At 36.8% G+C, this 27,504-nt stretch overlaps 1 protein-coding gene across 3 annotated transcripts in view; it reads left to right on the forward strand.

Annotated features, from left to right (window-relative positions):
- Window positions 1–27,504, forward strand: part of NRG1 (neuregulin 1) — a 1,154,913-nt gene that overhangs the window by 984,248 nt on the left and 143,161 nt on the right. For 2 of the 3 annotated variants that reach the window (XM_007495561.2, XM_007495565.3), the window contains exon 5: window positions 4,599–4,649. The exons of the other annotated variant lie outside the window; for it this stretch is intronic. In XM_007495561.2, the coding sequence (XP_007495623.2) occupies window positions 4,599–4,649 (51 nt within the window). The remainder of the gene's footprint in view (window positions 1–4,598; window positions 4,650–27,504) is intronic. 3 annotated transcript variants of the gene reach the window in all.

Below are 27,504 nucleotides of genomic sequence, written 5' to 3' on the forward strand. Positions count from 1 at the left end.
AAAACACATCCATTTACACTAAAAAAAATCCCTACCAATCATAGTCCCAAAGGGGTCATTTTTATTATTATAATTGATATATCTTAAACCAAAGCCAACTTTGTTTGCAGTAAACTGGAATCTTTGACCATAAATATGACATAATTCTAGAAATGCCAGAGATAACAATAAAACAAGAGAAAGAAATTAGTATAAACAGAGGCAAAGAGATCTCTATTAACTAATGATAAGATTATTTAGTTAGGAAAAACCCCAGAGAATCAGCAAAGAAATTAGTTGAGACAAGTAATAGCTTTAGTAAAGTATCCACATATAAAATAAGTGCATATAATCATCAATGTTTACTTATTGTAATATCAAAATCTATATAGAAGTAATAAAAATATAAATCCCATTAAAACAGCTATAAATTAACTATCCAAAAGTCAGTCTTCAAAGGCATTCTTGACTTATAATTTCAAAAAACTCAAGAAATTTAATATAATTTAAATAATTGAAAAGATATTTATTTCTCACATCTGGACCACAACAATATAATGAAACTGTCCATCTGACTAAAATTAATTGATAGACTTAGTGCTATATCTTTATAGATATAGCCACTTTATAGAGTTGGGCAAAATAATTTCAAAATGTATTTGGACAGTGGAAAGATCTAAATGCTCTTAAATAATACTGACAAAAAAGAAACAGATACCATCTGCAATTTCAAATTAAAAAAAGCAGTAATCATTAAAAGTGTTTGGTGTTAGTTTGGGAAAAAATGGTAATAATAATATGATGAAAGAGAATGAAATATCCTTATCCTTTGACCCAAAGGTTCCCCTGCTAGGCATATACATCGAGGAAGTCAATGACCACAAAAAGTTCCCATATACACCTAAATATATAGAGCAGTGCTTTTTATGATAGCAGAAAGAACTGGAATCCAAGTAGATGCCCATCATTTGGGCTAAGTTGATTACATGAAAGTACAGTAGGGCTCCACAAAACACCATTTTGGGGGTTACATTCCAACAGCTAGTATAGATGTCTAAAACCATGGATGTGAGTAAACACCTGCTGATCATATATATATATATATATATATATATATATATATAGGCTAGGTGCTTAAAGGCCTCCCGCCCCCACCAAAAAAAACAACAAAAAAGGAAAAGTGGAAGCAAAATACAGGGAAGTGGCAGACTGCTAACACAGGCAGACTTCCAATGCATCTAGAGCATGCTTCTGGCACCTTGGGCAGACCTCTGTAATTTAGAGTTGACTGTGGATAAATGAAACTAGAGAAAGAGAAACTATGGATAAAGGGACCTTACTATAATGCAATATTAATATGCTATAAGGAACAGTGAATATAAAGAATTCAGAGAGAATCATGGGAAAGCTATGAAATGATTTAGAGTGAAATAAGAAGCAGGAAAACTATATACATGTTGACTTCAAAAATATGAATAGAAAAAATAAAGAAAAACAGAAAATGACCTCTACATTATTATAATGACATATTTACCTTCAGAGAAGGTATGAAAGAGTATAGGTACCTCTCTTCATTTGGAGAGTCCATAATCTATATGAACCACTGTGTATGCCATCAATCTGGACAATATGTTTGCTTTTTTTTATGAACTGCTTCCCCTGACCCATTTGTTATATTTGTTAGAAGAGTTGGTTTACAGTATGGGGTTGAAGAGACACACACATGAAAATAAATATTGTAAAACTAAAATATACCAATAAATTTTAAAAAATAGAATCTGAGTATCTTTTTCTTTTTATCATTCTGACTATTAATAAGATTAATGGTGAGTTAAGGGAAAAGGAAGAGCTTCCACCAACTTTGAATTCAACCTGGTTTCCCAACAAATCCACACATAAAGCCATTTCCCCTCGATTACATATCATGCTAGGAATAGTTTTCATTTCTTTGGCATTTCCTACCAGAAGCTGTTATAGTCTAGCTGTCCCCTTTCCTTCTTAGTCCTTAAACTTATTCCAATTTCCATGGTATTATTACTATTCTGAATTTGTGATTAAATGTGATTAAATGATTAGATAAGTGATCTTAGAAACTATATAGTATATTCCTTTGATTTGATTTTTTCCTTAGATTTATTTTTTGCAAATAAGAAAAATCCCCTCCCCTTACTACTCATCATTTAGAGAGAAACCCAACAAAACCCTTGTAAGAAGTATGCATAATCAAGGAGGAAAAGAAATCTACATTGCCTATGCCAAAGAGATATGTTTCATTCTGCACTCTGAAACCATGTTTTTTGACAGAATTTGTTACCCTTTCTGGTTAAAGATAGGGAAATTGAGGATTAAAGAAGGAAAAAAGATTTAAGCATTTCTAGGGTAACTATTTGGCTCTCTCTCTCTCTCTCAAATAAGAGGCATGTTATTATTGGACACAGTCTGAGTCAGTAGTATGCAAGCTGGATTTGAGGCCTGAAGATATGGATTATATATATATATATATATATATATATATATATATGTATATATATATATATATATATACATATATATATATATATATAATCCATATCTTCAGGCCTCAAATATATGCTTATAACATATGTGACATATAGCAAACCTCTTCCTCTGTCTAGGTCCCTTTTCCTATCTTTAGGAAATTTGAGCTATATGATTTTCAAGGCCCCTTTGAGATATAAATGGATAATCTTACTCTGAGTCCTACTGGGCTACTGAACTTTTTTTTTTCTAAACTTTTCAATGAGAATAGCCCTTAAGAGTGTTTTTATTCTTGGGTGAGACCATATTTGTCTCTTATTTTTCCCTATCTCTCCTTTTTCTTCACCTGATCCCCTCTAGTCTTCTCCCCTGCCCTTTTTCTTTATCCTTTTATCCTCTTCTCTTCTCCTCTTTCTCCACAAAGCTGCAATCCCTCTTTCTTCTCATTTCTGCCTTTTGTCCACTTGTCCTTCTTCCCTACTTCCTCCTTGTTCTTTCTCTTCATTCTTTACCTTTTTGTCTCCCCTTTCTTTTTTTCTCTCCTTCTTTGTACCTTCTCCCCCCTCCTCTCTTCCTCACTTAGTATTCTTCTTTTCTCTTTGCTGTTGCTCCCTTTTCTCCTCCCCTTTCCCATTTCTTTATTCCCTCTCCACCTTTCCCTCCTCCTCTTTCCTGTGTACCTACCCCTTATTTTCCTTCTTTTTTGGCCCCTCTCCATCTCTTCCTCTTTTTTCTTCTCCCAATACTTCTTAGTGCCTCACCACCCCCAAGTGCTTTTCTCCATCTTTCCTCACCTTAGCCTTTTATTCTTCTGTTCTCTCCTTCTTCTGCATAAGTTAAGAGGCTTCTTGTCAAATAACTGCTCAGGCTTACTTATCTTGGCTGTCCTCATCTGCTCAAGCAGGTTCCTTGGGTAGATATATTTAGTTCTTTGCCTGAGCCAGCTGTGAATCCCAAGTTCATAAATCTAAAGCTGAAAGGAGACCTAGTCCATCCTCCTCATTTCATAGTTGAGGAATTGGAAGGAGAAGTTGAATGACTTGCCTAGCATCACCCAGCTAGCAAGTGTCTGAGGTGGGATTTGAACTCATCTCATTGACTTCCAGTGATTTTCATTTGACTTTCAATGAACAAAGTTTTATCTTTGACATCAAGCTTTATTCTCAGGGACCTTTGATGATAAATCCTTTTTTTCTCTTCTCACGAATTATGATGATCCTCATTCTTCTTGAGCCTTTTCTATGGATGATTGCTTAGACTCAGTCAGTAAGCATTTATCAAAGCCCTTTATATGACAGGCACTGTGCTAAGTACTACAGATACAAAGACAGTCCCTTCCTCTGATAGGGAAGACAATATTCAAACAACTATGTCTGAACCAGAGGAAGGTAGGATAAAATGAAATCAATCAACAGACCCTAGAAGTAAGTGGGATTGGGAAGGGCTTCCTATAGAAGATGTATATTTTGCTGGGAATTGAAAGAAGCCAGGGCAGCCAAGAGGGAGAGATGAGGAGAGGGTTTAATGCAAGGAGCACAGCCAGAAAAAAATGTCTGACTTTGGCAGAGTATCTTGTTCAAGGAACAGCAAGGAGGACCGTATCACTGGATCTCATCAGGTCTTTATCCATCTCAGTAAGTAGATCCAAGATGGCAGAGTAAAGTGAACATTTTTGCTTAGTTCTCCCAAAATTCCCCTCCAGATCACTATCACTTCTGACCATCTTCACAGTTACAAAAGCTGGTTGTGTCTCCCTGCTAATGTTGATGGTCCCTGTCCAAGAGCATCCTATTTAGTGGTGAGTCGAGAACTTCTCTGTGATTGAAATGGCATCTTTCATAGATATTGAGGTCCACTTGGGAGTTAGGGGCCTGCCTGACCATTTCTGCCAAAGCCTCTTTTAAATCTAAGCTGCATATATGTCTTCTACCTTATGAACTTCAATGTCATTCTTATTGACTTTCCACTGACTGTGGAATCATTAAATATGGGGTGCTTTTTTCAATTCTTGCTTTTCTGGTTTCTTTTCCTGGGGTCTTCTCTGAGCATGGCACATTTGCAATGGAGAACTTTGCTTGACTTGATCCCATAATTCCTCATTGCCTTTTTCTGTTTTATAGAGTTCCCCACTAGAATATCAATGTCAACAGAAGGAGCCAATACTTCTTCATGTAAGTACTCAACTACTCCATTAATTGGCTTTTATCACAGTTTTGTGATGATTTTCATGGACTAATAAAATTAAACTATCTTCAACCTGGTACTAATGACAACCCTAATGCCATATTTTATTGTAGAGCTTGAAGGATTCTGGAAATGGTGGGGATTGACTTCTGGATTATATTTCCTTCTGTCTTCTGTTCTCTCTTCTACTGAACATATGTAAATATAATTGGATAGGAGACCTACTGAGTATGGTTTATAGCCTAGACTGATGTCCCCCAGGTATGGGAGCTAATTGCCTATTCTTTGGAGGGTGTCCTTGTATGTATAACCAAATATAATGGTGGGACCAATATTTGGCTCAGTTCCAGGAACATATGTGGCATCTAATAAGTGCTGATCGACTTAATTTGAGTTGTGAGTGGAATTTCAGCTTAATTCAAGGCTGTAACTCATTGCCTGAAATGTGCCACACACATATCTCCATGATTTGATAGCTCTTCCATTTTTCTACTGTGTGCTTTATATGGGATTGGCAAATTATATATAGTTGCTCATACTTCAAATATGACAAATAGCTACTAGTTGAGAAATGTTTTGGAGGCAAGCCCTTGTCCATGGATCACTGATTATTTTTCACCCTTTTAAGATAGAAATGCCTCTTGTACAGCTACTGTTACTATGAGATTGATTGTTCCTTTTAGGAGGTACCAGGGGAAATAAAGGATCTAGGAAGGGCTAGCAAAAACTCTGATGTTTGTGGAGGATGAATATAAACAGGAAAGTGATACAAAATAAAAGGAATATGGGGCAATCTATGAAACCTCTGAAAGAATTCTATAATTATAGCCTCCAACAGTTTTCAGGTAGTTATTGAAAACTGGAAATTTTCTTTAGTTTGATAGATTTTTTCAATTATGAGAAAAAATTAGTACCAGTTAAGAATATAAATGTATAATATATATACATATACAAATATATACACAGGTCAACCTTCTGTATACATACACATACACACACACACACACACACACACACACACACACATATATATATATATATATATATATATATATATATATATATATATATCTGACAAGAGGAGATTCATTTGCTTAAAACACCATTAAGGAATGGAGAAGTAATGTTATATAAGAGACAGAGCTGACCTTGGCTCCAGGAAAACTTGGGTTCAGGTCTGACATCAGACATGTACAGGCTTTGTGACCCTGGGCAAGTCACTTACCTTCTCAATGTTCTAGGCAAACTACTAAGACTCAATCTGCACTAACAAAGGAAATCTGTGCCAATGATTTCAATTCAAACAGGTTCAATTTCTATCTCACAAATGGAATTGATCTGCTTTGACTAAATCGACTAGCTGATTCTTTTCAAAAGTTTAACTGATGTCTTTTTTAAGGTGACACTTATTTACTGATTACCATTTTCCACCATATTAAGTCTTCTTTGGGGCACGAAAAATAGTTAAGCAAGAGTAACCAACAAGATGACTCTTTGATTGCATATGAAACTTTCCTGCATTCATTCAACAAGCACTTTGCCAGACAGTGGGGATTCACAAATGAAATTAAATAGTCTTTGCCCTCAAGGAGCTTACATTCTTTTGAGGGGGAAATAGCATTTACATAGAAAATTAAAATAAGATATATGTCAAGTAGTTTCCAGGGGAATTGAGAACTAATACTAAAGAGTTTAAGACAGGCTATTAAGATTTCACTGGAATTGAGTTTGGAAGGAATCTTGGAATTCTAAGAGACAGAGTGGAGGAGGGAAGAGTTTAGTGGGGAAAAACCCATTGAGGTAAGATATGGAATGTTGTGCTTTGGCAGCTATGAGTAGACCAGTGATGATTTCAGGGGAAAAGAGAAGGTCTGGAACAGAGAGGAGTGGGCTAGTGCCCATACCCCTGTCCTCTACCAAGACAAGAGAAGTAGATTTCACCACCTGTCTTTCAGGACCAAAATACTAATCTTGCATTGCAACTGATTTGAATTTGACTGCCTTTTATTATTATTTTCATTTCCATTTTTGTAGTAATTACATATTGGTCTATTGTCTCTGCTTACTTCATTCATCATTAACTCCCAGACGTCTTCTCAAAGTACCTAAGTTCCTTGTATTCAGCATTTCTTATGATATAAGAATATTATATTACATTTGTAATTTGTCCAATTGATTGATGCCCACATTCATTTCATATTTTTACTATTATAAACCCTCATACCATGAACATTTTTTAAGATCATTGGTAACTTTATTTTTTTTTCCATTTGAATAAGTTTATTTAAGTCAATTTAGAACATTATTCCTTGGTTACAGTAATCACATTATTTCCCTCCATTCCCTCCACCTACCCTTCCCACAGCCAATGCACAATTTCATTGGGTATTACTTGTGTCCTTGATCAGAACTGATTTCCATGCTGTTGTTTTCACTAGGATGTTCATTTAGAGTCTACATCCCCAACCATATCCCTCGACCCATGTATTCAAGTAGCTGTTTTTCTTCTGTGTTTCTACTCCCACAGTATTTTCTCTGGATGTGGATAGTGGTTTTTCTCGTAGGTTCCTCTGAGTTGTTCAGGGTCATTGCATTGCTACTAATGGAGAAGTCCATTACATTCGATTGTACCACAGTGTATCAGTCTCTATGTACAATGTTTTCCTGGTTCTGCTGCTCTCACTCTGCATCAGTTCCTGGAGGTTGTTCCAGTCTCCATGGAATTCCTCCACTTTATTATTCCTTTGAGCACAATAGTATTCCATCACCAACATATACCACAATTTGTTCAGCCATTCCCCAATTGAAGGGAATCCCCTCATTTTCCAAATTTTTGCCACCACAAAGAGCGCAGCTATGAATATTCTTGTACAAGTCTTTTTCCTTATTATCTCTTTGGGATACAGACCCAGCAGTGCTATGGCTGGATCAAAGGGCAGACAGTTTTTTATCTCCCTTTGGGCATAGTTCCAAATTGCCCTCCAGAATGGTTAGAGCAATTCACAACTCCACCAGCAATGAATTAATGTCCCAAATTTGCCGCATCCCTTCCAGCATTCATTACTTTTCTTTGCTGTCATGTTGGCCAATCTGCTAGGTGTGAGGTGATACCTCAGAGTTGTTTTGATTTGCATTTCTCTGATTATAAGAGATTTAGAACACTTTTTCATGTGCTTATTAATAGTTTTGATTTTTTTAACTGAAAATTGCCTATTCATGTCCCTTGTCCATTTATCAACAACTGGTTTAGACCATGAACATTTTGATATATACAATACTTCTTGATTTTTTATCTGCTTACACTATATGCCCAGAAGTGGGATTACTTGGTCAAAGGATATGAGCAATTTAGTGACTGTTCTTACATAATTCAATTGGGAATTTTCTGTTTATTTCTAAATGTCTTCTGTTCTGGTTGGAGTGATTTACAACTCCTCCACTGGTGATTCAGGGCCCCTGTATTCACTCAGCAAGTCCAATGCTGACTATTTTTGTTTTTTCTCATCTATCAATTGAATGGATATTGAGGTGAATTCTTAAGAGTTATTTTAATTTGTGCTTGTATAAATGATTTGGGGCCTTTCCCATATGGTTTTTTACAAGTTTGTATCCCTTCACTTGGAAACTATTAAGATCTTGGACCACATATGGGATAATTAATAATAATAATAATAATAATAATAATAATAATAATAATAATAAACATTTATAAATAGTGCTTGGGATGTACCAGGCAATGAGCTAAGTGATTTAAAAGTATTATCTTATTTGATCCTTACAACAATCCCATTTAGAGTCTACATCCCATTATTATGCTCATTTTACAGTTGAGGAAACTGAAGCAAATAACTTGTTACTTGTATTACTTGTCCAGGATCTAAAAGCTAGTATGTATCCAAGGCTAGATTTGAACTAGGTTTTTCCTGACTCCAGATTTAGAGCTCTATGCCAAAATTCCTTAGATGTCAGAATTTTATTAAATATTGATATATAGTTTGTTTTCCCTCTGTTCAACAATTTCCCTTATGGAAAAAATTCAAATATTTTTGTGTGTTTATGTTTGCTGTCATTTTATATTTTGTGTCCCCTATTTGTTGTTTAATTCATAATTCTGCCTTCTGCCATATTTGTGTTTTTTAAAACCCTTATCTTCCATCTTAGAATCAATGCTATATATTGGTTCCAAGGCAGAAGAGTGGTAAGGGCTAGGCAATGCAGGTTAAGTGACTTGCCCAGGGTCTACAACCTGGAAGTGTCTGCATACTCCTATATTTCTGAAAAATACCTTCATCAATCTAATTTTTAAAAATAATATTGAATTTTAAAATATATTCATATTTTATAATATTTAAAATCTTTATATATGATATGAATTTAATATATATTCCATATTTTATAATTTCTATATTCATTTGTATATGTATATATCATTTGCCTGTACTTAAATAATTTATCCATATATATGTATATTTCTATACCTCTTTCTATATCTATAATTATTATTTGTCTGTTTGGACCTTATTGAGTCCTATCTTGATTAATCTAATTTTCTATTGACTTGAGGACCATCTGAACCTAGGTCTTCCTTTTTCATCATGAAAGTATTCAGCCTGTAGTTATATGATATAAGTACATTGGACAGGCCATTGATTATCTGTTACTTTTGATCATTCTTGTTATAGGTCTGGTATCTCCTACTTGTGATAATTTTTACAAATTAAATCCATTTGGCTGCTTGGGTAATCTACATAGAGGCAAGTGACCTGGCATAGTTGGCTAAAGTTGTTGCCACCAGAGAGACTACATGTCCTTTTTGCTGTGTTATTTGGGCCCTCTAAACCCCTCCAAGATGACAATCTTAAGGCTCCAGACACTGTTTCTGTGGTAGTTTATGTTTTGTGTGTTGGCTTTGTGTAGATTCCCCAGTCACTCTGAATTTTAGATTACATGGATCCTGAAATCCATCTATTAGGTGTTTTTGTTTGGTTTTGCAAAGTGTTTAATACTTGAAACCAAATAATAGGGTTTTTCTTTGGCACCTTGTCTGATATGAATTTCCCCCTGCAGGATTTAGTGAATAAAGTGATTTAGTCTCCAGGAAACTGGAGCTCTACCTATGATCATTAACAGGAATGATGGACATTGTCCTTAAGCACTTTGAGCACTTATGGAGGAGAAATCACATTTCTCTGGTTTTGTCCTGACTGCAGAGACCTGAAATAGATCTGTTACTCTATACCTCTACTGGTTGTATGAAATCTGACTCTTTTCTTTTATCCCTAGTAGTACAGATATTCGTGAAATGTCTGCATTTAGTTATTTACAAGAAAGAAAAGTGATTTCCCTTAGGGATTATGATAAAATATTTTTTCTGTGTTGCATTTATTCAGAAATCCCTGAAGATCTTGGGGAGGGGGTATAAAACTTAGTATATGATTTATATTTACATAGTTTATTATTCTCACAGAATGTAACCTTCCCAAGGATAGGCATTATTTTTTTTCATCATTAATGCTTAGCTCTAGCTTTAATAGTGATTAGTGTTTGCTGAGCCAAATTGAATTTTGAGGGCTGAAATTTCCATCATTGTCCTCTGTTTGGTTGTTAACGATAGTGATATGGAATAAACATGTAAGCTAGCTTTTTGGAAGTTTTTCTATTTGTATGTCCTAATATTCAATCCTGAATAAAGGCTTACTGAAGTCATATAGAGTAGGATTTTGAAGTGATATAGAGTAGGATTTTGAAGTGAACTGAGAAAGGATAAACTATTTCTTCCCCTTTAATTCTCACTCATCTCTGGAAATTTGCTCTGATTCTGCCAATATTATTTCTTCCAAACTTTATTTAAAATTGATTTGATCAAATAAACTATTTGGTTAGGGAGGCAATGTAGTAGAGTGGAAACATTTCTAGATTCAGTCAGAATTTTTCCGTTAAGCAGATATATATATATATATATATATATATGTATATAGGCTTCTTAAATGCTATTTAGAGCATTTATCCTTTTGGAGCTTATTATAATTTATATTATGTAAATGCTAGTTTCAACCCATTTTATGCAAGACTACTTTTCTGGATTTTTGATCAGTTTCAATTTTTTTTAAATGGTCGTCAGTTCTTACAACAATAATTTGTATTTGTGCATCTACTGAATACCATATTGCTATATTTAATCGCTTCTGCATCTTGTGATTGAAGATGAATTATGAAGGGACTGATCTGCATTGGTTTCTTTTTTTTTTAACCCTTACCTTCTGTCTTGGAGTCAATACTGTGTATTGGCTCCAAGGCAGAAGAGTGGTAAGGGCTAGGTAATGAGGGTCAAGTGACTTGCCAGGGTCACAGAGCTGGGAAGTGTCTGAGGCCGGATTTGAACCTAGGACCTCCTGTTTCTAGGTCTGGCTCTCAATCCACTGAGCTACCCAGATGGCCCCTCTGGGTTGCTTTCTAACAGTAGTTAACAGTCTCTTCTTGGACTTGGTCCCCAGGAAAATCAACCTAAAGCAACATTGGGCATATCTGTGAAGCCATTGTTTTTACAAACTATAGAGTAATTCCACCTGGGAAAAGCAAGTCACTTGGCTGTTAATGATTGTTGGTACCTTTCAAATCAGGTCTTCTTAGATCATTAGTAATGCTTGGATCTATAATTTCTTCATGACATTGATAGCTGCAACCTTTCTTGCCCATGTTATTGTGGGGCAAGGCTCCTGGAAATCTCCTTTAATGATCCTGAGTTAGGAAGATTTCTTTCCTTCTTTCCTTTCTTTCTTGACAAAAGCCATATTGTCACTTTTGAAAAGTTGCTTCTATTCTAATTGGATGCAAATTGAGGTTTTGAAGATTTCTATGAACATGTAGGTAGAGCAGGTCAGAGGACTGAAACTTACATGTAGAAAAACAAAGAAATCACTAGGTGTCATGCAATCATGTCACGCATCACTTTTTGTGAACTATATATATCTCTGCTTAAGGGAAGAATTCTGACTGAATCTAGAAATATTTCTACTCTACTACATTGCCTCCCTAACCAAATTGTTTATTTGATCAAATCAATATTAAATAAAGTTTGGAAGAAATAAGATTGGCAGAATCAGAGCAACAATTTAAAAAGGAAATCATCCAAAATATGCAACCTTGTCTTTGTAATTCCTTGGAAAGAGAGCTGCAAAATAGAAGACAAAATATTCACTCCTAGACCTTGGGAGCTGTCTGTGTAATTGGTGCTGAATGTTATCCAGTCACATTAATAGGTAGCACCAAATCCATTCATTTTGGAAATTTGTTGACTGTCTTGGAATTCATCTCTTTTGTCTATATTTGTTTGGGTATCCATGAGTGATATCTATTATTTTTTTTCTTAGAAAGAGTCATGTACTTAAGAGAGTGCTAAGTTTTTAGTTCCATATTCATGGGACTTCTGTTTCTCTTGTTTCCTCCCATTCCCAGATGAGCTATTTCCAAACATTTTAGTCATTCTCATGTAGTTGAAAGAGAAACTCACTTCAAGTACAGAGATCCCACTCCAAATCCTTCCTGTGTTACTCTCTTAGCTTAGCTGTGTGATTATGGGCAATACATGTAAGCACCAGTTTCTTCTTTGTCAAATTTGCATAATATTATACTACACTTCCACCTTTGCAAGACTATTCTAAGAAAGCCGGAGTCAGTTTGGTATCCAGCTCTGGAGCTGGAGTTCAAAGACCTGGCTCTATAAATAGCTCTACTTTCCACTACCAGCCTTATATAAAATGTTTTACCTCTGAGTGTTGGCTTCCTCACTTGAATAGTTAAGTGGCAGCTGCCAATCTCTAAGATGCTCCTCAGTTAAATATTACATTCCCAAGTCACTTACTTTCCCTAGATCTTAATTTCAGCTCTAAAATTTTAGGAATTTCTGGAACAGTTTTATGCCCTTTTTGGCTCAAGGGGATGACTATCTTTTATAAATGGAGAGTGAGGATTTATCTCTATGTAGTACATCAAACTGGTATTATTGGTTTTATCCTTTGCTAAGTAATTGGTGTTATATTCTTTGAAGAAAATCAAGCTCATTTAAAGGATTGCTTTTAAATCTATTGTTAATTTTTACTCATATTTAATCCCACCTGGGAAACCACTTCTATATATTCTTGAATGTGGTGTTCTAATCAAATTGACAGATGACCCACCTGGAAGGGAGAACTAACATACTAATAGCTTCAATATCTAGAAAGAGAAATTAAAGAAACTAAATTAAATTGGGATCATTGTAAAATCTTATACTTGGGTTGAAAGATCAATGTCACAGATATAGGATAGAAATGTCATAATTAGACACTTGTTTGCTTTTAAAAATACCTGGCAGGTTTGTAAACTTAACTTGAATCATCAATGTGATATGATATGGTTGTCAGGAAAAATACAAGCTTGGACTTTTCTAAGAAGGGCAAAGCTTCCAGAAAAGGAAGATGAGAGTTTCTGTGTACTCTGCTCTTGTCATATACTTGTCCAATAGGGATTGCAGTATTACATTTGATTTTGAGCAGCTCAGTTTGGGAAGGATGTTGATAATATGAAGAGAAGGGAAGAGCCTTGAATAACTGAAATGTTACTATGTCATGCTATAATGTATCAGTAGTTTTGTTCAGGCATTTGAAGCTTTATCATGTAGAAAAGGTTTTAGTCTTATTCTGCTTTGCCCTAAGAGACAGTATCAATAGGAATGGGTGGAAGCTACAAAGAGACAAATTCAAGTTTCATGTCAGGAGAAAAAGGCTTCTCTAGGAGTTCTTGGGTTGGAGATCTTCTTTTTCCAGTATGAATTGGATTTCTTGGACTCTCAAGTCTCTTCTTGAGTACTAGGAATCTGAATATGAGGAGCAAAGAAGTCCCATCATAGTTAGATATTGTAATGTATGCTCTTAAATAATCCAGGGGGTTAACATAATTAAGGAAATAGTAATTATTGAACTGTAAAATACTTTATTGGATTTTGGTTCTATTCTCTTGAAATCACTTACCAAGGGAAACAGATAATTGTGAACAAATTTCTGATGTTTTTTGTTTGTTTTATTTTTTATTTATTTTAATTTGGGGGGGGGCAAATATTCAGTGACTATCTATAAGAAAGTGAAAAAGTAACCAAGAGCCAGCATCCAGCATGCTGTAGGATAGCACAATGAGTGATTAGTGTCATGAAAATTAAAAGTGGAGACATTTTGCCACATGAATAAAAAAGGATCCCTCTCAAATGTAGAACACATTCCTAAAATAATTGATCTATATTCAGTCAAATGAATCATGAATAAACACATTTAATTCCTCAGTAGTTCATTGGATGAGGGATTTGTTCCATTCAAGTGCTTTCTGATTTCAACATATCTCTCTATATTCATTCTGACCAGTTTTTTTCGGAATTCTGCCATTTATTTTGGCTATGGATCTCGATGAATGGCGAAAAGTCAGTCTGATCAGATATGATTGAGGAAGATGTGAAGTAGAATGAAAACTGTGCGGCTCTCCAAATGAAAGTCATTTTAAAAAATGACCACACAAGTATCCTTTCTAGAAGTTCTTCCTATGTTCCTTTGGTTCACACACTGGAATATTACTATGCTATATCTTTTTAGTCTCTTTTTAGTTTGGCCTCACTAATGTGGCAACAGGGAAGAACTATTTTGTTCAGACTTCCCTAAAGTTATCTGCAAGAAATAGAAAAAAAGTCTTAAAATAAGCTTCTCTGTGTAATTTAGGATCAAATTGGTTATGTAGGTAGAAGAATGACTTTATATGTACAAATGAGAATCTGTGTAACAGTGAGATAAGCCAGGAGAAGGAATTGGGTCACATGAGGGCATACGGAGACCTTTTAAAAATGTGTTTACTGTGCAGGTAAAGAGCAGAAAGGTCTAAAACTGTTCATCTCCCTTGCAATAAAATACCTTTAAAAAACCAACACAGCTGCTACTCTATATGGTCCCATGGGAAAACTGGGGATTCAAAAGGAAAGTTAATGTTTATTTTGGAAAGCCAATGTCCTTATTCGGCAGTATCAAAATTTTGATAGAAGTGTTGTTTTGTGAATAAGGAGACTTTTACACTCTGGATATTATTATTGCAAAATATTCCGAGATACCTGTCCTGATGGGTGTTGTCCTGATCTGTGGTGCTGAAAGGTCTTTTTAGGGCTGGGCACTGTTTCTTGATAATGCTTTGTCAATAAGGTTACATTTAATTGATGAGTATGAAAGATAGTTGGACTCACTCCAAAATACATAGATAAAATGTCTTTTATTGCTATTTCTGTTATTTGTAAAGAAGGGCATTGGAGATAATTACTTCCATCTTTTAGATCTAACTTTTGCCTTCACTGGGGATTTAAAAAAAATTAGTGAGCTGAGTAAAGAAAAGTAGAAACAAATGCCATTGTTTATAATCCCTTCAGTAAATGAAGAGCTTCAATGCCAAAGTTATACTTGTTAGGCACATGGGGATTTTGAGACTACTGGGAATGTCTCTAGGAATGTAGTGCCTGAAAATCTCCTGAGTATTCCAGATAAAAAAATGGGAAGTTCAGTGGACTGGTAAAGAGATGGGCTTGAATGCACCATTTATGCTTTGAAATACAAGGGATGTGTTTTTCTAGCATGAAATAAAATTTGTATCATGTGGTAGTAAAAGAAATTCTGAAACTTGAGATCTGGATTCAGACCCCAACTTTGCTACCTGCTTACTTGTTTGATCTTAGACAAGTCCTTTCCTTTCCCTCCCCTCCACAGGCTCCCAATGAAATTAGGTGGTTGGTCAAGTCGATCTCAATTGTTCCATCTCAATGTTAAATTCTCTCACTTTTGGCTGAAATTCCCTTTGGTAAGAAGGTTAGCCATTTGGAGAAGTACAAATGATTCCTTCCTTGAACAATCTCATCGTTCTCTCCATTGATCTATCATGTTTTGATTTTGTTTGTAAGAAAAACCACATCTCTGTCTCCTTCTGTCCTTGCTTTTGCCTGAGGCTGGGTAAGTCAGGAGGAACTGGCAGTGCTTGAATAGAAAGCAGATCCCTTCTGGCATAACTTCTAGTCCTGTTTGAGGCTGTTGGCATGCCAGTCATTGACCTGTAGTGTTGTAACAGTACTGAGTAGAAGAGCAAATGTTGTTATCTGTTTGTTCATGTCTAAAGGTTTGTTTACTCCGCCCCTCCCCCTGAAACCCAAGGAAAAGCATAACATTCTTTTTTTTTTAATGGAGTCACTAAAAAAAATCAACTTGGCTATACTGTGAAGGACAAGTGATGGCAAGGTATAGTATGTTGGCATTATTTACTGTTAATGACACCTTGGGCTTGGCATTTCATCTTCCTGTCTATTCTGTTTACCCAATTCTAGGGCTCTGGGAAGCCACATCACAATGTGAGTTCCCTATGACAATGAAAACAAGGCACAGATTCAAAGAGAAATTTTGAAATACTAGCATGAGATTCTAGTATTATTGAGTTAGAGACATGATTGTAAGATCATCTCATTCAATTTCCTCATTTTACAGAAGTAGAAACTGAGACCCAGAAAGACTAACCTTATTTAAAGTTTTAGGTTCTCTGCTTCCACTTCCCATACTTTTTCTACTACACTAAGTTTCCTCTCCCTTCCCATCTCAGTCCTTTGATACCCACAATGATCTTTCGACTAGGATCAACACCAAGAGCATTTCTTTGCAAATATTTCCATTAACTTAAACACACACATTAATCACCTACTTTTGTACAATATTTGATTATATTCACTAGAGAGTGATAAATTTAGCATTTTGCCTTGAAATCTAGATTTAAAGGTCGCCAGAGAAAATCCCCAAATAATAAAATACCCAAGTCAGCTGGGAATTATGGAGATTTTAATTAATATAGAGAAAAGGAATTAATAAGGGAAAAATAGAGAGAGAGAGAGAGAGAGAGAGAGAGAGAGAGAGAGAGAGAGAGAGAGAGAGAGAGAGAGAAAGAGAGAAAGAGAATTAATTTAAACTGCTCTGGCTCAGGCTGAGGCAGGAAGTAGTTAAAGGCCTTGGCCAAAGTGGCCTCCCTGAGCCTAAGGGAGTCAGTCTTATCACTCTTCATAAGACTGTCTCCAAGGAAGCTCCAGTCCTCCAGTGAACTAAATCTCCTGAACTGAGTTCAATGATAATCTGAACTGACTTTTTAGCCTCCTTTTAAAGAAAATTATCTCTTATGTCACCTCCTCTAAATTTTTACATCTACCAATCACAATAGATGCTTTCTCTAGGACTGCCTATTCTTTAGTTCTTACCTTTTTTGATTAGATTTTCTCCAGGACTATCCAGTCTTTAGTTCTCACCTTCTCTGGTTAGATTATATCTTCTGAGGTACTTCACACTTCTTTGTTAAGCTTACCTTTTGTGAATTACTTGACCTTTTTGTGATTAATTTAACCTTTAAAGGTACTTAACACCTTTTTGTATTAGATCTAAAAATAGACTTAGCTTAAGGTCCTAGCTTTAAGGTATGAGTTAAGTACCTTCATTGTTCAATCAGGAGTTTACAACTTTATCTTCCCCTAAAGTATGTCTAATTAGGGTGAAGTAATTTTAAAAGTTCCCAATACATTCATGATTCTTGTTAGACCAAGTATCTTCATTGTTACAATAAGGAAATAGCTAAATCAAATCTTCTAAAGTATAGTCTGAGTAGTTTTTAAGATTCACAATATTAGGATATGATATTTGGGAATTTTCATTCTACTTGCCATTAACTTATGAATTAACCATATTTATATGGTTGAGTAAATAAGTGATTAACTGAGAAGGGGAATCCAGAAAGTTGTTCCATTAAAACTGGCATTTATATAGTTGTCCAAAGTTTGTAAATCACTTTACATCAATGCAATGAATGTGTGAGTTTGTTAGTACAAGTAGTATTATCCCCATTTAAGAGATTAAAAAAACTGGGGTTTAGAGAAGTTTGTGTGACTTGCCCATAGTCACATCATCATTTTTTTTATTTTTCAAAACTCCAACCTTCTGTCTTATTATCATTTCTAAGACAGAAAAGTAACAAGGGCTAGACAATGGGTTATGTGACTTTGCCAGGGTCACACATCTGGGAAGTATCTGAGACCAGGTTTGAATCCAGGTCCTCTTAGAGACTCTAGACTTTGTGCTCTATCCACTGTGCTACCTAGCTGCCCCCTCCATCTTTTATTTTTGGAGAGGATCAGTGATATCATGAGGTGATGCCTTAAGTTGCAAGTGAATTGAATTGAAGTTAGGCAGAGTTATATGAAGTCATCAGCCTACCTCTCTCTCTTTCAGAATCATCAAAGTCCAGTGGCAGGATAAGAGTCAGGCTTTTTTAGTTGCATAGTTACCTAGCAGATACACATCAACAGCATGCATCAGATCTGGATGGCCCTAGTTCCAAATCTAATATTTTATTTGTTAACTCACATGCATGTTTACCATTTCATCTGGGGATGGGAGATAGCCTGAGGTCAAGAAATTGCTGGGAGGCTGATGCAGGTGTAGGGTAACAGAGAATGCACAAAATTAAATAGTAATGTAAGAGTATAAAGTTTAGGTTTTTATGCTAATATGAATGTTCTAAAGTAATATTGTGGTCCCTGATTTAAAAATATTATAGCTTAAGTCAAAATGACTTTTAGTAGCTTTATTTACAAAGAGGTAGAAAGAGTGAAAGTGGAAAAATGTAAGAAGAGGGTAGAAAAATGTCTAGTCTACCACCCTAAGTGTTGTTCCCATGTCTGCCTCAGCCCTGGCCAGGCAGGGCAGGGCAGGGCAGAGGACCCAGTGGTATCTTTAGCAAGGGTTCCACCAACTTGTTGTCCTGCAGGAAAGGAAGGCCTCTCTGGAACCAATCTCTCCAGAAGCCAGGAAAGGTAAGTCATCTACTCACTCATCTCACTGATGCAAAGTACTCCAAAGAAGCAGTCCAAAGGAGAAGTCGTCCTCTAAAGAAGAAGTCAGCTCCTTTGGACAGGAAGTTCAGGCCTTTTTGTAGTCCTTTCCCCACATCACTTCCTGTCCCTTCCCCACTTTACAGGAACCAATTGCAGTCTTTCACTTTGCCTAGCACTTTCAAGGGGCCAGACAGTGGCCTTTGGAGTTGTTACCCACTCTTAACAATTGATTCATGAATTCTCTTACTTAGTGTTAAGTAGGGGTGCTTTGAGTTCTTGATTAGTTTAGCTAAGAATAGGCAAGGAGAGAGTTATTCCTATCTTCACAGTCAGAAATGTGTGAATTTGTAAGAATTTTCGAATTTGAAAGGACACCAACTTCTATTATTCTAGTTCATCAACCAAAGTATTATCCATTATAATAAAACCAGAGAGTGGAAGTTAATTCTGGACTTGAAGACCTCCAGTGAGAAGGAATCCACAACTTTTCAATTCAGTCCACTCAACTTTTGGACAGCTCTAATTGTTCGGAAGGGTGTGTGTGCGTGTTTGAACTCTGATATCATAAGACCAAATTGGACTTTCTGCAACTTGTGACCATTGCTCCTGGGTCTGCCCTCTGGGGACAAACAAAAAGAAGTCTAATCCCTCTTCTACTTATTAACCATCAAGAAACTTAATGCAGTTCTTGTGTCCCCCTCCCCCCAGGACTCCTCTTCTCCAGGCTAAACCTTCATGGGTACTTGAACCAACATATTCTCATTTGACATGAACTAAAGTCCTTCCACCATCAAAGAGGCAGTGCAAAGAGTGCTGTGTTTGAGCATAGGGGACCTAGATGACTTAGTAATGGCAGGAAAAAGAATATCTGAAAGTAGTTGTGGGGAGAAAAATAGTATGCCTGCTCTTCTTGGTTTTTTATATTAGGGACAAGAAAGAAGGAACAGGAACTCTAACATAGGTCAGAGTGATTAGAGAAGCAGGTTCTTCCTAATAGAGCCAAGTTTCCCTGACTATTAGAAGATAGAAAGAATGGGAGAGAAGATCTGGTATGAAGGAGAGTTCTTTTACTGATCTTCTCTATTTGGCAGGACTCAGTTTTCTCTCATTTTGTAATGCATTGGCACACTTTTGATTGCCAATAGTGAGTGACAGCAATGACCAGGGCGAGTGTCACAGATGCAGTGTCCAACCTCTGTGTCCACTTCATCAATCATTTTCTGACACCACAGGAGCCCTTCAAATTCAGATGTCATTTTCTTTTACTAGAGGGAATGGACAGGAAAGGTGCCCTCTGTAGGTAGCTCTCATCTGTGTTTCACTTCTGATTTGGGGGCTCCACATGAAATAGTGGATGGATTTTAAGTGCATACTTTTCATGTTTGTATTAGATCTGGATGAAAGGTTGGGTTTGAATGAAATTACATCTTGCTTAATAAGGTAGTTAATAAATATTTGTTTAAATGAATGGAGTTGTTTTTTAAAGAAATATCTTAGTCTTGGTAGCAGCTCTGAGATTACTGTGCAGAATTGCCCCAAACCCTTTACCTGAAATCTCCACTTAGTTCAATCTGAACATTACAGATGATATTAATAGGGAGCTCTTTTGAAGCACCTGAATGAAAAATGTCACTCCAACTTGCCCACTGTTTATCCAGCTCTCAATTTCTCCAGCGTTCAAATGATCCTTGTGCATGTTCTTCCTCCACATTTGTCTAAACAGAAAAATGAAATGTATCTATAATGATTCTTGAAGTCGCTGAGCCCTCTAGGCAATTCTGTTATCCCAAACCAACTTCAGTTTATAAGGAAATGTGTCATGTTGATAGAAATAAATCCTGGTGTTTCTGAGAGGCTCTCAACCCCCAACGGCATGCTGAGCATTCCTAATGCAGGCAGAATTTGATTTTTGAGCTTCAGAGAAGATAATAGAGAAGCAACAGTACTTTGGCAAGCTATGTTAATATAAGGCAGAGTGATCTAATGAGAAGAATGCTGAATTTGGAGTTGGTGATGTGGGTTGAAATCCCAGTTCTTTGAGACTTTAAGCATTATATCTTTCTTTATTGCTTGCAGTTTCCTAATTTATAAAATAAGAATTTGGCTTGATGATTCCTAAAGTTACTTCTAGCTCCAAATAGATGATTCTAATAATAATAGTTACTCTTATTATTATAGCAAATATTATTGTCATAAAGTATAAGTGTAAAATTTTTTAAGGATTCCAAAGCATTCATTTGTTATCTCATTTAATGTACATGATCACTCCATCAGACAGGTGCTATTATTCCCATTTAACAGATAAGGAAACTGAGGCTGGGGGACATTAATTAACTTGCCCATTGTAATACCACTAGGATGTGTCTAAAACAATATTTGATCTTAGGCATTCCCAACCCTAGGTCCAACATTGTATTTGTTATGCTATCAATTAGAAAATTTTTAGCAGTATCCTTCTAAGTTCAAATTTGTTATACTGATAGTAAGCTTCTCTGTTCATCAATTCATTATATAAGAAAGAAATCCATTAGGTGGGATGAGAGAGGGATGGGCAGGGTTTCATCTTTGTCAAAGTTCTTTCCTCCCTTGATATCTAGAAAATGGCATCCTTAAAATAAATTCACAAATTTAGATTTCAAGTGTTTTTGTTTGTTTATTTTAAAATCCTTACCTCCCATCTTAGAATCAACACTATGTATTGGTTCTAAGGTAGAAGAGTGGTAAGGGCTAGGCAATGGGGATTAAGTGACTTGCCCAGGGTCACACAGCTATGGAGTGTCTGAGGCCAGATTTGAACCTAGGACCTCCCATCTCTGGACCTGGCTCTCAATCCACTGAGCCACCCAGCTGCCCCCTTCAGGTGGTTTTAAACATTCAAAACCGAGAAATATATTTTGTCCATAACATTTGGCATTTTCATCAGAACTAGCTGACAGAAGGCAAAGCTGTGTTCCAAGATAAGAAAGTTACATTGGTTCTAATTATTTGATTATTAATTTGATTAATTGCCATCAGTCGCTTTTCTCTCTGAGAAAATTCTGATTCTGGGAATGAGAACTAACATAGGAATAATAGAACTTCCAAGAGGAGAAACTCCTTTCTTATAGTTGCCCTTTTGGAAGCAAGACTGCTGCTTTGCTTTCACTATGAAGGAACATGGTCTTGAGTAGCAAGGATAGCACAAGATAGGTCCTCTGGAGCTTGAAATCTAAGTTTTGCAAGAACATTGTATAAAAGCATCTAGCTGCTCTTACAAATTGGCAATAAAAGTAACAAGCATTACTGAAATTTCTTTAGTCCGTATGTTTGCATAGGAATCTTATGACAATGCTAGAATCCTCACCATTTCATAGATGAAAGAACTGAGTAACAGAGAAATAAGTGACTCACCCATTGGCTAAAAAACATTTAAGCAGAGGAGGCAAGATATGATCCTAGATCTTCTTGACTTCAGGGCCAACACTATCCACTACATCAGTCATCCAGCATATCTTAATCAATTCACCAATAAGCATTTATTTATCACTTGTACTGGGCCAGGTACAGGGTATTAAAGCTAAAACAAACAAACAGCTAGGTGGGTCAGTGGATAGAATGCAAGGCATGGAGTCAGGAGGACCTGGGTTCAAATCTGTTCTCAGATACTTCCTAGCGATGGGACCCAGAGCAAGTCATTTCACCTCTGTTTGCCTTAATTTACTCATCTGTAAAATGGAGATAATAATAGCACATGCCTCCTGGGGTTGTTGGGGAGGATCAAATTAAATAACTGATATAGAAACACTCGCTAGCATTAAGCATTAATTCCCCACACTTCCTTTTTACAAAGGAAGAAATGGGGTGTCAAGAGGTCAGATGACTTACCAAGGAGTTCTGGTAGCCATTTCTTGGATGAGACCTCTGCCTCCTGTATTTTCATGAGGTTTTCCCAATGCCTGGAATTACTTTCCTCCTCTCAACTTGCTCTCAGAATTTGTAGATGCAAAGTTCAGCCCTGGGGCTGCCATCTTTAGAAAGCCTGCTCTGATCACCTCATTGTTAGTCTTTTGGTCATGCTACATGATTGTGTGATATTAATTTGTAGATATATCCTATCTCCTCCTTCACCTTCTTACAGTAGAATGTAAACTCTTCAAGCATAAGAACTTCTTTTTTTCATCCTGTGTCTAGTGCCTGGCACATAGTAGGTGTACTTGTTTAATTGAGGCCAATAGTCAAAGCTATTCTCTTCCATTTGTCCTATTGCAGAGCTTGGGATGGATGATAAATAAAAAGAGAAACAGATGCACAATGTTTTTCTGCCTCTGATTGTCTAAAGCCTCCAACAGGACAAGCTTTCGCCTCAGTATGGCCCTGGTTGGCCCTAGAGTCTTGTTATTCTTCTTCTATCACTAGTCAAAACAAAGCCTTATCAGAAGAAAACATTTTTACAACTGGCCCCTTGAAGTATCTATACATGATTTAGGGGGAAGAGGTATGGATCTCAGATACTGAAACACTGATTTTTCAAGACATGCAGCCAGCAGCATTTCCTGATGGGCATAGCTAATCTTATTTTCCCTTTACTGTCACCCTGGTATAAATGTTGTCAGTCACAAACAGGGTGTGACTTCATATTGCCTCATATCCTTTTGACTCTGGGAAGTCCCTCTGGCACTCTGCATTGAGTAGTTCACCACTACCAAGAAAGTGGGATGTTGGAGGTGAGGTCCAGAGCAAGAAAGTTCTGGAAGAGTCTTCCACTGCAGATTTTAAATGAAAAAGTCAATTGGGCAGAAAACCAATGAGCACTGCAGCATTGGCTTGATTTTGGGACCTGTTCAATTCCTTGCAGTCAAATCTTTTTAATTTGCTCGAAATGTGCAGTATTTCTAAGTGCTAGGACAAAGCTTCCGCAGAGGAATTAACAAAAGAAATAAAAAAAATTACTTTGCTGGGCTTTTGTTTTTGGTAGCCCCACTTGCTCCCTTGCCATTCTCAGTCAGGCAACAATGTTTTATAAATTCAAATACTCCAACAATCTGTAATTTCTTTAGAGTGGGGACCTGGAAAATGGTGAATATGTAGAAGTCCTGCCATTAAAGGATACCACATATGCCTGCAGCTTAGTAGATTGGAGAACTATCTAGTTCAGGCTTCTCATTTTAGAGATTCAGTGAGTAAGGAAACAAAGACCTGGAGATAATCAGTGTAACACAGAGGAGTAAAGAGCAAGCCAGGATCCAAGTGAATCCCTTTGACTCCAAATGCATATTTAACACTAGTTAAATCTTAGGGGGTTCAGAGTGGCAAGTACTTGTCCAAAGTCACACAGAAAGTGTCAGAGCTTGGAATTGAACCTAGAGTCCAAATCTAGTTGTCTGCCCATTAAATTAGGCAGATAGGTGGTAAAATGGATAGAACATTCGGCTTGGATTCAGGAATACTCATCTTCCCGAGTTCAAGTCTAGCTTCAAACACTTTCGAGTTGTGTAACCATGGGGAGGTCATTTAACCCTATTTGCCTCAGTTCCTCATCTGTTAAATGAGCTAGAGAAGGATCTTTGCCAAGAAAACCACAAAATGGAGTCATAGAGAGTAGGGCATGACATTCATTATATCACATTGCCTCTGTGTTGCTCAAAGCTAGTGAAAACAGAAAAATACCTTTGGGTTTCATCCTTTATGACTGGAGTAGGAGCACAACTTAGTTTCTTCATGGCCAGAGTAAGAACACATAGAATGAATGTAAGCTCTTGGAGGACAGGAGCTATATGGCTACTCCCATGGGGTCCCCAGCACCTAACTCAGTGAGGAACACATCACAGAGACTTAATCAATGCTTTTTTTTTGTGAAAATATTGTCTTTTACAGCTGCTTTGGGAAACATGAGCAGTTGAGAGGTAGGATTTCATAGGATCCAAGGACCATCTCTCTGGATCTGGAAAGGGGCCCTGAAGGCCATTGATTTCGATCCCAAATATGTGAGCTGCTCATGTATTTAAATGATTGTTTATTAAATTTTAAGAATATTGTTTTGACTCAGCAGTTCAGTTGATTCCTGGGTCCCTCTAACCAACCAGTCTCTTTGGTTAGTTAGAAGGACTGGGTAACAGAAGGAAAATTAGGAAGGTTAGTTAGACAGAAGGAAGGTTAGTTAGAAGGAATGGGTAAACCTGGCAAGAAGGCCACTACTATTGGCTTTAACTGCAAGGGCTGAGGTTGAAGTGAGCAGTGACTTTCATTTAGAGTTGGGTAATTCAAGATTGGGTCTCCTTTTTTTCTGGAAGGATAAAAGGTTGTTGGATCTTCTTCCCTTCCTCCCTCTTTCCCTTCCTCCTTTCCTCTCTTCCTCCCTTCCTTCCCCTCCTCCTCTTTCTCTTTTCTTTTCTTCGTTATTTGGTAACTGATTAATACCCTTACTAGGTTCCACAGTCCAGCCCCTTCACGTTTTCTGGAACATGAGAGTCACTAGCGTATGATTGGGTCACAGTTTGCGTCAGTACACAGGGTAACATCACTGACAGAATAATAAATCCTGGAAGCATCTAAATGATTTTTTGGTCATCCACATAATATTTCCAACAAACACAAACAAACAAATGAGTACATTTAGGAACATCATACCACATCCGACCAGAAAGTCAAACTGTTTACATTTCAGTAAAAGTGAAAAAACAAACATAATCACAGTAACAACACATTGGCTTTGGGTCCCTTTGCAGTCTCATTGTTGTCTCTGGGTGGACTTAGACTGTTTTGTTCCTTCTTAAAAACCCCAAATCCTGGAGAGATGTAGAGACATATTTGAATGCTTGATTAACCTTTGTTCAGGAGTATCTACTTCTCCTCTTGGAAAAGTTTGATCTTCTCATTGCCAGGTAAATGGGAATTCTCTGAACATTTAGGCTACTCTCAAGAAAACTATAGAAGTCAGACTCTGAATGGAGTAGCTTGAAATGTCCTTGGAAACCTTTTTTCTATCACATTTTTTTCTTTCAGTGTCTTTTATGAATGAGAATGGAAAAGAATTTGACCCACCCCAGGGCTTCTGCTTCTTTTTGCTTTCATCTCCAATTCTTTTTGTTTGTTCCATGTTTGAATAAGGCAGTTGGGTGGGATGGTTAGTACACTGTTAGCTCTGTGTTTAGAGACGGGATCATCAACTTGGTTCACAGACTTCATAGCAGTTTGGATTTGAATGGGAAAAATGTGTTTATTTCAGTTTAATTGATTTCTTTTGTAAGCTTTGTATTTAACAGCATGTTTTGAGGGGTCCATAGACTTTATCAGTCTGTCAAAGGAATTTATCACACACACACACACACACACACACACACACACACACACACACACACACACACACACTCTGAGGAAAAAGGTCAAGCACCACTATTTTAAAGAGAGTCTGTGGAGTCACAAAGCAAAAAACCTGGTAAACAGAAGAACTGTGGTATGGTAGATTTTGTGTTAGTAGCTGGCCATGAAGCCTGACTCTGCCGCTTTTGAGACCTCATTTCATCTCTCTCTGCCTCTTTTTCCTCATCTGTAAATATTGGTTCTGGAATAGATGACTTCTAAGGCCCCTTCTGGTTTTAAATCTCTGATGCCGTGATGTTCCAGAATCCCACTAATTTGGTTCCTATACTGGGATGACAATAATAGAGAGCCTTGGGGGAAATTTTTGTGATTCCCAAATGTTTCTGGAGAGAACCTAAAAAGATTTTTCAATGGGGAAAAAACTGTAACGTTAGCTTTTCCTTTGTGGGGGGATGGGGAAGGTGGGAGAGAAGGCTAGAACTATTTGAAAGCCACTGTATCACAAGTGATGTGTAAACACACTTTCCCTGGGAGGCTAAATTGCCCTGCAGGCTTCTTGCTGTCAGTGACATGATTTAGTTAAACACAGATGCTTTTAGAGGGTCTTTGTGCTAGATCATAAATATGTAATACCTTTATAAAATGTCTGCGGCTGTACGCCTGGATGGCTGGTCAATGTTGGAGAAATACAGCAGCGAATAAAGCGCACTCATCAGATTACAGGCTTTACTTCCGGGGATTTGTGTCTGTTTGCAGAGTGTTCCCAGGATCAGGAGGTCACAAGCAATTCAAGCTTCATTTCCATTTAGTCCAGAAAAATAAGGCTGGTATCTTGACCTGGAGGAGATGGATAGATAGATAAATAGGGAGATCGAGATGAGAGATAGATAGATGATAGATAGATTAGATAGAGACATAGAAAGATAGACTGAGTAGATTGAGTTGATGATAGATAGATGCAATAGCTCTAAATATAAATATAATTTAATATCCTCCCTATCCTAAAATACCTTGTTATTAATGTCTTTGCTTTTAGAACACTCATTTTGGAATGGGATCTCTCCCCACTCTCCATCAAATCACTGTGTGATGTAAAGATTTTAAAAGAAAGAGGGAAAATACAGTTCTGCAAAGAACCAACATATTTACCATGTCTGACAGTATATGTAATAGTCTCTCACTATAGACTCTGCCTCTGAGATGAAGACTGCAAAGTTCATTTTCTTCACTTTTCCCTGGGGGCAAGTTTGTTCCTCGTAAATGTTTGGGCTTTGTGTTGCATGTATGAAGTGCACATATTGTAGTCTTTCTGTTTCTTACTTAATTTTGTGTCAGTTATGTGAGCCTTCCCATACTTCTCTGAATTCTCCACATTCATCCTTTCTTAATGATGGAGGATTATTGCATTCCATTCAGGTACCACAGTTTACTGAGCCATTGGCCAGGCAGTAACCTGTTTTGTTTCCAGTTCATTACTACCACAAACATGCAATTGTGGCTATTTTCCTGTTTATGGGACCCCTTGCATTCTTTGACTTCTTCATGGAGCCTTATTTATGGTTACTTTTTGAATATTGTTCCTCACAGGGACATTGTGGAAGTGATGAGGGATTGTTGAATGAAGCTATTAA

The sequence above is a fragment of the Monodelphis domestica genome, chromosome 6, assembly GCF_027887165.1.
Source record: "Monodelphis domestica isolate mMonDom1 chromosome 6, mMonDom1.pri, whole genome shotgun sequence".
Classification (NCBI taxonomy): domain Eukaryota; kingdom Metazoa; phylum Chordata; class Mammalia; order Didelphimorphia; family Didelphidae; genus Monodelphis; species Monodelphis domestica.